Source organism: Camelus bactrianus, chromosome 22, assembly GCF_048773025.1.
Source record: "Camelus bactrianus isolate YW-2024 breed Bactrian camel chromosome 22, ASM4877302v1, whole genome shotgun sequence".
NCBI classification, from domain to species: Eukaryota; Metazoa; Chordata; class Mammalia; order Artiodactyla; family Camelidae; genus Camelus; species Camelus bactrianus.
Genome location: NC_133560.1, coordinates 20,572,353 through 20,587,341, shown reverse-complemented (window position 1 = coordinate 20,587,341; position 14,989 = coordinate 20,572,353). Strand labels below are relative to the sequence as shown.

Sequence of the window (14,989 nt, the reverse complement as noted above, 5' to 3'; positions counted from 1 at the left end):
CCAAAGAGGAACTCAGGATTCACCTAGGGTGGCCCCAACTCGGCTCTGCTTTCCAGATGCAATTACTGCTTCAAACAGCTAAACTTAAAAACACCACCACCACCACTTCACAAATAGCTCCAAGTCCCTGAGAAATCACTTAAGGGCTAATTAGCGTGTCAAGCTGCTCTGAACGGCGCTTCACAGCCCATGCTCCCAAGCCAGGAATCAACTGAGAAGGAAATCATTAACTGCCTGCCTGAGCCGGGGGCCTACTTAACCACTTCTCCCCAGAGCCACCGTGGCCACTCCTGACCTCGGGCCCCAATTAATCTGAGAGGGGACGTGTTTAATTAATGCTGCTTAATCATGTCTACAGGGAGTTTTGTTTTGCTGTTTCTCCCTGTTTCACGTTCTTGAGAGGTTCTTTTTAAGAAGGGGACCACCTGCAGCAGAGCTTCTGAGGATGCTCAGGTTTTAGAAAGCAGCTTGATAGAAAGGGGGCAGCAGGAATGGTTGCTCCACTGAGGCCTTCTGTCCGGGCATTTTGGTGCTCAAGATGGTGACTCGTGGGGGTCAGAGGTGTAGCTCAGTGGTAGAGTGCACGCTTAGCATGCATGAGGTCATAAGGTCCTGGGTTCAATCCCCAGTACCTCCATTAAACTTTTAAACAAACAAAAAAAAGATGGTGACTCATGCCCTCCAAGCAGAGGCTGTGGTGGGGCACTCAGGTGGGCTCCACAAAGAGTCTCTACAGACCCCTGCAGGCCCCAAGGACCAGGTGAGGCCACCCCAGCATCCTCAGAACAAGATGTGCCCCAGGCCCAGGGGGTGGGGACCCGCCCAGAAATGGGGAGGCAGCATTACCGGATGAGCAACCGCTTCAGCAACTGCTGGTCCCCCTCTGAGTAGCCAGGCCAGTCCTTCTGCACATCCTTGTACACACAGTCCTTCAGTGTGCACGTGCCATCCTTGGCATTCACATTAGCCACCTGCAAGACAGAGCCAGCATCACCTTGTGTGAAGCCCAAAAGAGATGTTCTTGAAAGCATCTGATGGGGGGCGGGGTGCTGAGACAGACAGATGTGATGGGAAACAGGGCACCTCCCTGCCCAGTTCCCGTGCATGCCGGGTCCAAGTGCAGCAGGTCCAGATGCACATGTCTTACACCTGCTGGAAGCCTGGCTGGCTCCAAACAATGGGGCTGCCACCTACACTCCCAAGACTTCATCGCCGGCCCATCCCTCTGCTGTGGACTAACACACCCACACATCAACACTCCTACCATGAAAGTGGAATGATGCCTTTTTGTCCTCCCAAAATCCATGTTAAATCTTAACCTCCTTAATCTAACGTGATGGTATTAGGAAGTGGGGCCTTTGGGAGGTGATCAGGTCATGAGGGTGGGGCCATCATGATGGGATTAGTGTCTTTATAGAAGAGGCTCCAGAGAGTTCTCTCACCCCTTCTACCCTGTGAGGACACAGTGAGAAGGTCTATGAACCAGGAAGCAGGCTCTCACCAGACACCCAAACTGCCAGCAACTTCATCTTGGACTTTCCAGACTCCAAAGCTGTGACCAGTAAGTGTCTGTGGTGTGTAAGCTACCAGGTCTACAGCAGCCCAAATGGACAACGCCACCCCCTCTTGGACTTGCAGCTCCTGCAGCAGAGCCAGCCAAGACTGGGAGTGCTGGGTGAAGCGTGCTTCCAGGGGCCAGCCTGAGCTCACCCTTCCTGCAACCAGCAAACCCTGCTGCTGGTTAACAAAAGCTTGCCTCCAAGACCCTTTGCAGAGGATTTAAAACATTTGCCTTAAGGTGCTTGATGGAGTTCAGGTTCCTGACCCGAAATGGGCACTTCCCTGAGTGTCTTTCAGGGCACCCTAGTCCCCAGAGCTTGTGGGTGTAGCTGTGCGGCTGGCATGGCAGCTGCGGTTTTCACTATTACTGGGCCTACACGGACTTCACGTCACAGAGGTTTCCACAAGGAGCATTTTTTAATGGTTGAGTAATATTCCACCAAATGGCTGCACTATGATTTACTCGTTTCTCCTTTGCTGGACACTGACGCCCTTTCCCGTTTCTCTGTAGTATAAACAGATGTCACTTGTGCAGGTTTTTCCATGCTGGCGATGGTTTTCTTCGGCCAGCTTCCCAGAAGCGGGATTAATGGGTCAAAGGCTCTGAACATTTTTATGGCTCTTGATACTTTTTGCTAAAATACTCTCCAGAACAGCCACCCACCAGTCAACACTCCCACCATGAAGGTGAAACGCCTTAAATCTTTCCTTTGGATTTTCACAGAAGGAAGAGAGAAGGGGCCTTTGAGCAGCGCGGCTCCATCAGAGTCCCCAGTCACTTGAGGGTGCTGGGAGTGAGCATCCTGGGAGAGGTGCAGCCTGCGGTACCCTGGTACCTTCCCACCCCCAAGCTGGCCGGCCCTGCCATCCCCCACAATCGTTGGGGAGAACGAGTTGGGGAGTAAACACAGAAGCACTAGGCAGATGGAGCCATTTAGGAGAAATCAGAGACTCTGCCCCAAGACACCAGATGGGCTGCCCCCTAGAAGCTGCCAAACCCAAGTCAACCACAGAAGCCAGAGCCCAGCACGGTGCCTCTCTGGTCCCAGGAAAGGGTCAGGAGCAACGAGAATATCCCAGGAGTTAAAAATGAGGCAAGTGCCCCAGGCAGAACCAAGTCAGCACCACCAGACTCCCGTCTCCAGAGAACGGAGCCCAGCATCCCTGCCACATCTGAGGGCTGCTCAGTGGATAAATCTCAGGTATAACCAAGTGCTCAGTCAACTAAGGTTCACACTCCACATCTGAGGGAATCATATGCTTCTTTATCCCAGGCACATGAAGAACAAGAGAGGAGGGCAGGAGCGAGGGCATTTCTAAAAACCCTACACTAGGGGCTGAGGCCCGGCTGGATAGCAATGCAGGTTACACACAGCCAAGGGCAGGCATGGCTCCCACCCTTGTCTTCAGTCCCGGCTCATGTCCAATGACTCTGTCAGGCCCCTCGCAGCCCTGCCTCAGTCATCCTGTGCTGCAGGAGGAGGCTCTAGGTGGCCCCCAGCCCAGGGAAAGGGCCTTCCATGTGCTTCTCCCGAATGCCCAAGGACAAGGACAGCACATGTGACTTTTCCAAGGAAACGAGCACCCTGGGAATGTAGTTTCTGGTTCTGGAGCTGTCTGGATGCTTTGGCAAGCCCCTTTGCCAAAGAAAATTTCTGGGCTACAGAGCCATGTATCTATCTTCTAATAGGCCCTGGGCCAACTCCTAAGCTTGAAGGAGAAACACTGCTGCTCAGTCCTTGCCAGCACGACCTCCACATGAGGGACAGTGGCTTAGGAGGCCAAATCCACACAGAGGCACCCAGGGAGTAGACAATGGAGCCCCCAACGGCAATGTGAGGCTCAGCCCTCAGGACACAGGAGGATTCTCTGTAGGTGGGGGATGAGGAAGGCACCTGCTCTGTGGATAGGGCTGGGGCTGGGCAGCAGTCCAGACCTGCATCAGGCTCAGAGTGCAGCTCTGTCCTTCCTGCAGGGGAGACTCACAGAGGCGGCTTTTCCCTCTTCACCCCTGCCCTGTGCCCCAAACTCTCTAGGGGGGTAGGTAATGGGTAACCTGAGGACCCCAGTCAGAGCACAGGGAAACAAGAGCCACACTGACATCCTAACAGACGTGCTGTGGGGTCACACCAGTCTTGGACTGCACTGGGGGTGGGGAAGAGGAGCACCAAGAGGCCTGCTGAAGAACCTGGTAAGTTGGAAGTTCATCCTCAGACATGGCTACTGATGGTCATGCCATGCACTTTCTGCAACAGGAGGCACCATCTGTGTGCCCAGAGTATCTCAGGTGGGGAGCAGGAGGGCATGGCCTGGGCCACACTGCCTCCTCAGGATGCTGGCGGGACCATCTGCTACCAGCTGTGTGATCCTCACAGCAGCGCTCTAAGGCAGCCCATCCCTACTTCAAGGCCAAGCAGCTTTCACATGGCCCAGGAGATGTGGTAAAGCCAGGGTGAGCCACTCACCTTCCCAGGGGCCCACCTTCCCCGGGGTCCTCAAGCTGTCTCCTCCAGGGTAGGGTATCAAGAAGGCAGCGGGAGCCACCGCTCTTACTCCAAAGCCCTGGCTAACAGCAGGCTCCACCTGTTGGCGTTCCCGCCCACTTAGCCCTTGACCCCAAGAGAGGTGCTGTAGTCACGTTCCAGCTGCATACAGAAGCCTGAGGGTCTGGACTCGAAGCCCCTGGCACGAAGCCACAACTGGTGAGCAACAGGAGGCCCCCTGACTGTGAAGCCCAAGCTCTTGCTAACTCACACTTGTAGGTTCCCCAGGCTTTATTGGATTCTAAAAACTTTGTGCATTGAAGTCTTGGATCCCCACGCTCTGCCTGCTGCCTGTGTGTCAGCAGTTGGTGAGGAGGACCCTAGACAGTGAACGCCATGCTCCCATCCCAGCCTGGCCCGACCCCAGGCAAGCACGCACCTGCTGGAGGAGGCCATCCAACGCGTCCTTGTCCGCCTGCACCAGGCCGTCCTTCTGCAGCCTCAGTAGCAGCTCAGCCTTCCGATAGGGCCTCAGCGCCAGGAGGTGCAGAACCCGGTCACGAAAGGGCCTCTGAGATACCCCACCGCCTCCACTAATGCTGCTGACACCGGTCTTCTTGATGGCACTTGCCAAGTTGATAGGGGTTGCCCGCTTCCGGGAGGGCACAGCATCCACTGCCCCTGGGGCTGGTTTCCGAAATTGAACCTTCTTGCCTGCAATAAAACCAGGGCGTTAGGGATTGGAGGATGTGAAGGGGTGGTCGCCATGTCCCACTCACTGCCTGAGGCTGACGACAAGTTCCCCAGCGAGCATATGGATGCCTGTAGATGGTGGATGGCTGACAGCCTCAAGCTCTCACCAAGTCCAAGGGGAAGGCAATTTGAGCCTCATCCAGCCCGGCCCACATAGTGGGGACCTTGGGCAGCTGAGAGTGCCACCTGCTAACCACACACAGCTCAATGGGCACTTGCAGGGGCCCCAGTCTCAGAAGTGGGAGCTATAGGAAACAAGTGTGTTTAGAGCCTAATGACTTCACCATGGGCAGCTTAAATCCTGGGGACCCAAAACACCTGACCCCTACAGGAAGAGGGGGCTGATGTTAAAAAGGGAGTCCGCAGAACCGCCAGACATAAACACCTTCAGAGTCTGCATTTCACAGCACTACACTGGTCCCATGGGATCGCCAGTTCTCTTTTGTGAAAGAGGAGGGGTGAGTAAAGGTGTCAGAGCCGCCTGGGCATCTGCCCTGGAGACCCCACGATGGCAGCAGCTCCCAGCTGTGGCCCTGCCAAGCACTCTCCGGACAGACGTGGCTCTGCTTGGAGCCTAGGGGGCAGCAGGGTAAAGCGAAGATGTATGAGACACTCCTCCACAGAGCCTCCAGTACGGCTTTCCAGTGAGGGGCGCGTCCATTCGTAAGTCATTAATTCCACCATGGACAGCATCCTTGCCAGCACAGGAACGAGGATGGCTGAGAAAAGTCAGCGCACATCTTGAATCCTTGGGCCAGAAAGCTCTCCAAGATGACTTTCCTTTTGCACTTATCCCTCAAATCTGATTTGTTAAATTAACACAGGAAGAAGTGCTTTTAGAATCCTCAGGGCCAGACTTCGTCCCCAGAGAAGCCAGGTGATGGCCAACGTGGGGTGAGGGAGAGGCCTGACACAGCCGGGATGGGGACATCTGCAGCTCCAGAGGCCAGGACGAGTGTTTCCACTGGAACGTAAACCATTGCAAAAACCTTCATTGTGCCCAAAGTGGCTGGGTACAATTTTTTACCACAGTAAAAAATTCTGGACCAAGCTATTGGCTGAAAGAACCAGAAATTTATTAAAATGTGTACAAATGTCCACATTTCCATCCTGAGGCAAGAGCAGGCAGTTGAAGCCCTTTTAGACCCTGGCTGGCACCTGTTGGGCAGCTTATAGCCCAGGCTCCCCGGGCACTCATGGTCTTGCCCACCAGGGCCCAGTGCTGACAGGCAGGACGGACTCCTGCTCCAGCATCTGGGGTTTAACTCAGAGCCAAACCCACTGCCAAGCAAGGGAAATCGCATGCTCTCTGAAGCAATATGAAATGTTCTTGCCTTTTCTTAAAGAAGAAAAAACCCCCAAAGCCATCAAGGGTCTTTGCTGTAAGCCGTTTCACGCCTCCCTCAGGCCCTTCTTGCCTGGCAATGACTTCCAATGACTCTTTAACTCCGTCTGGGTCCAGGAGGTAGGAAGACTGCAGCAGGATGATGAAATTTTCTAAATAAACAGTACTTTTCTCCCTACTTGGAATGTCGGGGTCTCAACTTCGCCAAAGCTATTTCCAAGCTGATGCTGGGCTGCCAGAGCCTTGCAGGCATCAACACGTTTCCTTCCTGGTGGTGACCCTAGGGTCCTTTGCTGGCCCCAACACAGCAGCAGGCAGCCCACTGTGGACTGCATCTCACCATGTGCACCTTGTCCAGGCCACGTCAGCCTTGGGAAGGAGACGTCTGGGCAGGTGAGGGCAGTGGTGGCAGCCGAAGGACAGACCAAAGCCCTGCCTTTGTGTAGGCTGAGTCTCCATGACAGACAGAAGCCCCTGAGGCTGCGGCCTGGGAGAAGGGCCCTAGGAACTGGAATCCCAGGAGTTCTAGGGCCCCTTAGACCACCTTGGGGTTCTGAAGGCAGCAGACACCACCCAGGAAGGATCTTGCTTCCTGTCCCAACACTGACCCAGCTCATCCTGCCTGCAGCCACACCTCTGTCAACCCATCACTCCAGCTCCTAGTGGGGATGGGCCCTGAGTCTCTCTTGCTCCCCCAACAGCTGCCCAGCAGGCACAAACCCTGCACAGGTGGAGCCCCTGGCCCCTGATCCTCACCCAGGTAACGGCCTCCAGCCTTGATGACGATGGCGCCTCGACTCCGTGTCTCCTCCTCAGCCTGTGCCAGGCTCTGCCGTGCTTTCTGGTAGGAGTCGTCGGTGGCACACACTGTGATTTTGTCCTGGATGCTGCCCAGGCAGTCCAAGTGGACATCCCCATGGCTGCAAGACAAGGGGCCAGAAGCCGAGATTAACACCTGGGACGACTGGGAGAGATGGTCTCAGGGCCTGCACCACCCCCATCCCCAGCCAGGAAATAGTCCCTAGTGCTGACTTGAGTAACAGGGTTTCTTCAGGGCACATCTTGACCCGAAAGGAACAAGGGGGCCAGGGTCCCTGGGCAGGAGGTGGCATGCCAGGATCTGTGCCTATGCCCTGGAAACACTGAAAGGAGCCAAGGCAACTCATCTGATGGGGGGGAAGAGGGGCACTGGGGCTGGAGATGGTGGGTGAACATGTGCACAGCAGGCTAGGGTAGGGGGACACCACGGCAGAAGAAGGGGAAGGCGGGTCTGTCCATCAGGTGACCTGGGGCAGCTAGGGCAAGGCCTCACCTGGAGACGTACTGCTGGATGCAGTCGAAGCTGCCCTGGGGGCTGTCACGGCCGATGTTGGAGAGGTAGAAGGAGAATGTCCGTGCCTCCGTGGGGCAGTCAGGCTGGGGGATGGAGATGTGCTGCATGGAGAGTGTGGGATGTTACCAGTAGGTCCACAGCACAGAGGGGACCAAATGGTGGGCCAGCACAGGACCTGGCCCATCCCTGCAGCATGTTCCTTTGAAACGCACTTTTGTTTCCCTGACAGTGACAAGACTAGCAGCTTGTCCATGTCACCCACCCTCGGCAACGCTCAGGGTCCTTGGTTCCCATGCAAGCGCAGGGGGAGGGGGTGGTGGGCCTGTGTCTGGTTTCTAAGCAGCGATGGCATCACAGTCTGAGGAGCACAGAGCACTCAGCACACACCCAGAGGCAGGGACCTCATCCCGATCTGGGCAGTGACTCAGTTTCCCCACCAGACAGGGCAGATCTAGTCTGGGACAACTGTGTAGGTGAGATGAGAGAAGACAGGTGTCAGCAGTAGGCAGGCCATGCTGAGCGGTTGAGATACCCTGACCCACACTCCTGCTGAGCAACGCCCTCTCCACCTCCTCCATGCTGGACACAGCCTCCACCTGGGTGTCTGTGAACAAGGCAGGCACAGGCCCTAAGGGGCTCACAGATGGGCAGGACTTGCCTCCAATAAACTGTGACATAGGATGCGTGTATCATGATTTTCGTGACCCTGACTTCAGACAGCGCTGCTCCAGCCTAGCTAGGCAAAGCCACAGCCCCCGTGGGAGAACAGAAAGATGACCTGGCTGGCAGACAGACATACATCACTAGTCCTGGACAAGGTGCAGGGCTCAGTGCAGGCAGGACACCCAGAGGCCACTTTACTCCAGGCCGACCCTCTGCCCCCTGCCCACACTGGGTGAGTGAACCACACGGGGTGAGCAGTTGCTGAAAAACACAAATAGGAAAATGTCACACTCTGGCTGCCAGGCCAAGTGGGCACAGGAAGGGCCTCCAGAACCCCGTCACCAGAGGTGACCCATCATAAAGTAATCCCTGGGCTTGAACACAGGAGTTCATCACAGCTAGACTGACACATAAGGTGGGGGTGGTTAACAAGCAGGGGCAGCACTGGGACAGGGGTGGGCAGCAGGCTTCATTCAGGCCTTGCTCCCAGGCTGCCGCACCACCTCAGCACACTGAGCACATTTCCTCTTTGATGATGTGAGGACACTAACACACCTCATCAGTGGTGGACAGAGTGTGGCTCAGGGCTGAAACCGCCCCAACGCCCCATGCCCAGCTGTCACATGTGAATGCAGGCAGCTCTGCCTATCTGAGCCTCGTCTGTGAGACCAAGGATGCAGCAGCTTGGGTCACAGGGAGGGATGATACTCCCATTCCCCGACCCTCAGGGACCCACGAGAGAAGCTGAGGGAGCACCTCGCCCAGGGTTAGCTCAAAATGCCGCATGACGCCCTCAAAGCACAGCCAGTCCCTGCTCCAAGGAGAGGCCCGCGACGTGAACAGTGAGAGCCAAGGCGTTGCCGAGCAGCTCCCAGGCATAGCTGCTTAGGGCAGGAAAAGCCCAGCCTTGGGGAGGCAGACAATCTGCACCAGCTGTCCTGGGACTGCAGATGACCTTGGGCTGATAACCATCCCTGTCCTCCACCTCCCTACCCCAGGCTGAATGCTGCCCATGAGAAAGGTCGCCCCAATGGCCCAGCCCCACTCAGCCACAGGGTCTGTCCAGCACTCCCTCCTGACCCTCAGGCTGTTCCTGCAGGGCAAGTGCCCTCATCCGTGCTGATGCAGCTGGGGGCAGCGCCCGCCCATGACACATGCCCAGTGGCAGGTGAGGCCAGCAGGGTGGCAATGCCAGGCTGGCCCTGGCCAGCAGTGCAGGCTCTAATCTCAACACAAACAGATTTTTTGATTAAGGTCAAAAAGGGATGGAGCAGCTCACACTCAGCATCTAAAAAGTCAAATCCTGACTATCTGCTATGACTTACCTCGGGCAGGAAAACACACACACAAACACAATCCACAGCCTCTGCTGGAGCCCTGTGGCTGGGGATGGCTCTGGACAGTTAAGCTCAGTCCTGCCCACAGGTGGCATCTCCTGGTCCAGCACTAGTAGCCACCCCGTGCTATCTGCACATTTCTTTACAGATGTAACTTTTGTTCTCCATCAGAGAAGTAACTGGAAACCCAGCACTCAGATGCTTCTGAGGGTCACAGTAGGGGATGCATCCACAGTCAGGTGCACACTGACACAGTCGCCTAGAATGCGACAGGAAGCCTGTGCACCACAAAGTCAGCAAAATCAAAAGGCGCTGCCAACGTAGCTAAACCCCAGCATGGGAGGCTTTTCCTCCATCTACCTTAATCCTTTCCCTAATCAAACCTGCCTCTGGCGGAGACCCATCCTCCCTAGGTGGCATTTTTTCCATCTCAGTCTGCTCAGAGGGCACTGGCTGCCAAGACTGCCACAGCCCCCACTGGGCTGTTGTCCCCAGGACAAAAGAAGAGGGCATGGCCTGAGTTCTGACACAACGGTGCTCCTCTCTGGGCAAGGGTGCGGCGACCCTTCACTGCGATCCTTTTACCCCGTGAGGACGTTTTCCACATGGGCATGTCTGGCCACTTTCAGAATCTTGGAGGGGTCATGGCACAGAGCCCAGAGGACAGTTTGTGCAGCTACTGGGGCCCCAGGATGGTGCAGGGGATGGGGGGCTTGCTTGGAGCCTGGTATGGCAGGTTCTCGCAGCCCCAGCCCCTCCCCAGGTCCATGGCACCACCACTCACGGAATCCTCTTGTTAACAGGCTGTTTTGCTGCTGGTTAATGACGCTGGTTAATGGCTACCAGTCACTGGAAACCAGCAGGAAAACCAGCCCGCTGGGCATGGACAGCCCAGGAACGCGCTGCTTTCTCTGTGACAGCAGAGGGCTCGGCATATGTTCCAAAACATGGCCTGAAACACAGCCCCTACTCGGCAGTACATGTGCCTTCTGGACCAAGTCTTGGCTGCCCCATGTGCCCTCAGCTGGCCTGAAAGTGGCAGGTTTGGGTGTGCCTGATGTCAGCATCAACTCCTAGTTACAGGAAGGCAGAGGGAGCTGCCATCAACTGAAGCATGTGCCTGTGTGCACAGATGCACAGACGGACCTGGAGCAGCAAACAGGCTTGTCCCATCCGGGATGGTGATGAGCACTGGAGGGGCCGACATCTGCCTCTGAGGCCTGATGCCCAAGAGGGGGTGTTGGTTCTGCTACGAGTGGGTCAGTTCTAGGGCCAGAGCTCTTAAATCAACCCCCTTTGAAATCTGTCCCAAGTTGGCCTGCAGCCCTCCCCCAGATCTGTGCTGCAGGTGGGAGCTTTGATTAGACAAATCAAGTCCCAGATTGGGGTGAAACGGGGGGGAAGCACTAGATATTGCATTCAGATAAAAACAAGACAATACAGGCACACACAGGAACCAAACTCCAAACAGCCAGGCTCTCTGGCCAGAGAGGTTTTCAGAACATTTGTTTCATTTTCTTTGTTATTTCTATTTCCCAGGGAACCCTCAGAATAACATATACTTGAGGTAAAGAGTTACTGCTGAATGGCTGAACATGACTTCCCAGAGCAAAGCAGCCTCTTCTGCCCACTGGGAGGCCCTCACTTACTCAACTCCAAACCCGGGGTGCTTTCTAAGCACCTACTTCCTTTCCAGGAGCTGCTCTGGAAGAGACTGCACAACCCCGGCCTGCCTGCCACATTCCGGGCTTTCCAAATTGCCCCTGTGACACAGCAACAAGCACCCCTGTGGCTCAATCTTATGTGTGCCCCTAATGACTCCTACAGAGGTGGTTCCTAGATCACAGACAGATGCCAGTCAAGGCCTTTGACAAGTGCCACCCAACCTCGTTCTAAAAACTGCAGGTTGGGCTCCTGCTGAAGCAAATGGAAATGCTGAGACCCTGAACAGCCTTGGATGCCAACTCTCTTTTTTTATCAACTAAAGATGCTGGGGTAGGGCCGGCCAGGTGGGGGTTTCTTTTCCCCTCTGAAGGCTGACGCTTCACCAGCTGTCAGGGGTTAACAACTCAGAAGTGACCCCTGATGGCGGAGGGGCCCATGTCAGCCAGCTCAGTATCTATGAGAGGGCAGGGAACACAAACGCACACATGTACACGGCAAACGAAACACAGGTGAGGCTTTGCTCCACAGACGACACCCTTGAGGCTGGACATGCTACAGGTGGGGGCAGGCTCTCCAGGGAACCTGGCAAATGCCATGCAGTCACTCCAGGGCACCAGCCAACACCAGGGCCCAGCTGCACACCACCAAGGCCCAGCCCTCATGGCACTCACAGCACAGGTGGGGAGGTGGCTGGGCCGAATGCGGCGCCCACCCAGGAGCTGAGCGACACGGAGATCCTACGCCAGCTGTACTGAGCTCCCATCAGATGGGGAGGCACGCCCAGGAACTAAGTGAGCACCTTCTGGACTACAGAGAGGGGACTGGTTCTCCTAAGGCCATGCTAACCCACACAACCCTTGAGGGGGACGGCCCATCTCCTGAGCGGGGAGGCCAAAGGACAGAGGGAGATGAACTGGCCAAGGTCCTCGAGCCAAGGAGCATACAAATAGAGTCTCAATCTTCAGTCGGTCAGCTTCAGGAGCCTCTGGGAAGTGGGTCCCTGCCATCCTACATGGAGTCCAGAACATCAAATCAGCCCAAGCACCACGAATGCTAAATGAGCCTTGGCCCAGCCCCACTGCACCAGTCTCCTGCTTCCCTGTCTGCCCTATTTCACTGGCCTCCTGCTCTATTCCCACTTGTAGGCGGAGTGCACAGACCAAAACACCCTTCCTCACTTCTCGGGAACACACAGGCCAAGCTGTGGGCACACAGCAGAGCAACTAGGAGAAGTGGGAGTGGAGAGCAAGGCGCCCTGCCTCCTCCCCAATACGGACCTGAGTGACTGTGCAGACGTGGCCTGGCCAGGACAGCGTCTGTGGTACACCTGGAACCAGGCCAGGCCTCTCATATCTGGCAGGGAGGCAGGGTCACGTTCCATCAATGTCCAGGAGGAGAAGGACAAGGTCCAAAGGTCCTAAGGGGCAAACTTAGCCCATGATCCTTCACAGCAAGCTCGCCACATGGCCCCCTCCAGTCCTCACACAGGTTGATACAGGGAATTGCCTCTTAGTGGAGACTCACAGCCTGGCTTGCCTGGAGCTGCAGCACAGGGCCTCCACACCCTCAGAACTTTTTAGGAACTCCATTACATATGAGAACGCTCTGAAGGAAAAATGTAGGCAAAACTCTAAAACTAAGATGTTGGGACCCCTAACTTCAATGGATGTGGCTCTCAGGTTTTACACAGGAATTTGAGTGACACAGGGTATAGCCCTGGAAAACCTCACGGTGCTTCTGTGACGTCTTGCTGACCAGAAAGCATCGCTCACTGGGTAAATGAACGCACTGGCTTCCCCATCTTCCCATGACTGCTGAGGGCATGGTGTGATCATGGGCCACAAGAGGGCACCACTGGGCCAGCCTGACAGCAAAGCCAGGCCAGCCCCGCCTCCAACACTGACTTCCAAACCGAGGGGGAAATGTGTCAGGGAAGATAAGCTGGAGGCTGCAAAGGGTGACCACAAGAAGACCCTGATGGGGCCAGTGAAAGTGCAGATGCCCTAAAGGAGGCACCAGGGGGTGGGGGTCTGGGGCCTTTAAGGGCATCTCACTGACCTTGACTGGTCGTGGTGTCATGGTCTGCTCATGTGTCCACCTGGCCAGACCACACCCCTTGTGACTCTATGAACTCTATTCTGAGAGGCACTCTGCAGATGCGGTAACATCCACAACCAGCTGATTTTAAGTAAACAAGATAACCCTCGATGGTCTCAGTGGGCCTCGTCCAATCAGCTAAAGGCCTTTAGAAGGAAACAGGCTTCCCTGAGGAGGAAGAAGCTCACCAATGGGCTTGGATGCCGGCTCCTGCCTGCCCTATGGATTTCAGACTCATTAGCCCCACAACTGCATAAGCCAATGTCTTGCAATAAATCTCTTAGTATCAATGTATCTGTGCACACAGACATGTATCTCCTAGAGGCTCTGTGTCTCTGGAGTGTCCTGGCTGGAATGAAACCCACAGATCTCCCTGGTTCTTTAAGGAGCCAGCAGGCTGTCAGGTGGAAACTGACTTAGACATATGAGACAACTCCTTAAAAAAAAAAAAAAAAGACTTGCAATAAAGACTAGAAGGAAAAACTAAAGTGTTCCAAAGCACCTTTGGTGGGTGGAGGACACAGGAGTCCTTAGACTTGGGGGGCAATGACTGTGGACAACCTGCCCTTTTGTTTATTCTCCAATTTTTTTGCAAGATGATCATTTAGAATGAAGTACCTTTCAGGAAAAAAATGAGAGTGCTGAGTTCCTATACCCCTCTGGCCTAGTACCAAAAGCCAAACACCCATGGTCCTGGGTCCACTGATGGAGACAAGTGCCCCACCCTGCGGAGGCCACAGCTCCAGCCCACCTTGGGTTCTGAGGACACCATTTCGAATCAGCACAGAGATCAGGTCAGAACAGGGGTTTGGCGGCTACAGGAAGCAAGTGGGAGACTCAGGGGCTGCTGGAAAGGAAAGCTGCCTTCAGCAACAGATGGCCTGTTTGGTGTGGCCCCGGCCATGGGACCGACCTGGAGACAACTGGAGGCAGACTTTGGCTCAGAACAGGGCCTGGCCTGGCACAGAGGTGGATGGGGCTAATACACTGCTTCCAGCCTGCTGCTGTGCCCAGGGACACAGGGCAGGGAGCACACCAGTTCCAGAATTCTAAACATGATTAAGACAAGAAAGACTTACCCCTTGACTTCCTTGAAATCGGATTGAAGGTCTCAGAGAAACAGAATCCTGCAAAAAAGCAAGATGGGAAATGTCAGTAAAGCTATCTGGAAATGCAAAGACTCACTTCCCAGTCATACAAGGAGCAGGATAAAGACTGTCTTCAGAAGGGGTGAGAAAAAAACACATATATGTTGAAAATTACAGAGAGGTCACTGGACCAGGGTTTTGAAGGATCAACAGGAGTTCCTCAGATGGCACAGGGGCCAGGGCTGGAGGTACACAAGAGGCAAGAATGAAGACACAACAACGGGCAGCTCCTCACCCTTCTCCCCAAACCAACACCAGCCCAGGCTGTCCTGCCTCAGAGACAACCTCTCGGGAACAGAACTGGGATGGATGAGCACCACTGGCTGTGAAACAGGCTGATGGGGTGACACTCCCTCCACCAACACCTTGGCAGGATAGAGCCCAATGCCTGCTCAGCTCTCCCACCACAGCTTCAGAGCAGCTTGCCACTGCACTTGGGGTGGCGGAATTTCCAAATGTCACAAGAAAAAATACATTAAAAAACTCAAAATAAGTTAAGCTTTAGCTATTCGGAGATCAGCCTTCTGGTGGAATTTTAGAAAGAACATGGATCCAGATGGAGGGTTGCACCTCTCTTTCTCATCTATCTTGGGGCCCTGAGTACC

At 55.0% G+C, this 14,989-nt stretch overlaps 1 protein-coding gene across 1 annotated transcript in view; it reads right to left on the bottom strand.

Annotated features, from left to right (window-relative positions):
• The window catches only part of ELL (elongation factor for RNA polymerase II), a 67,168-nt gene that overhangs the window by 11,948 nt on the left and 40,231 nt on the right, over positions 1-14,989 (bottom strand). The window contains exons 2-6 of the mRNA XM_074350397.1: positions 14,316-14,363; positions 7,454-7,575; positions 6,898-7,061; positions 4,483-4,757; positions 847-971 (exon numbers count right to left, since the gene is read on the bottom strand). Of these exons, the coding sequence (XP_074206498.1) occupies positions 847-971; positions 4,483-4,757; positions 6,898-7,061; positions 7,454-7,575; positions 14,316-14,363 (734 nt within the window). The remainder of the gene's footprint in view (positions 1-846; positions 972-4,482; positions 4,758-6,897; positions 7,062-7,453; positions 7,576-14,315; positions 14,364-14,989) is intronic.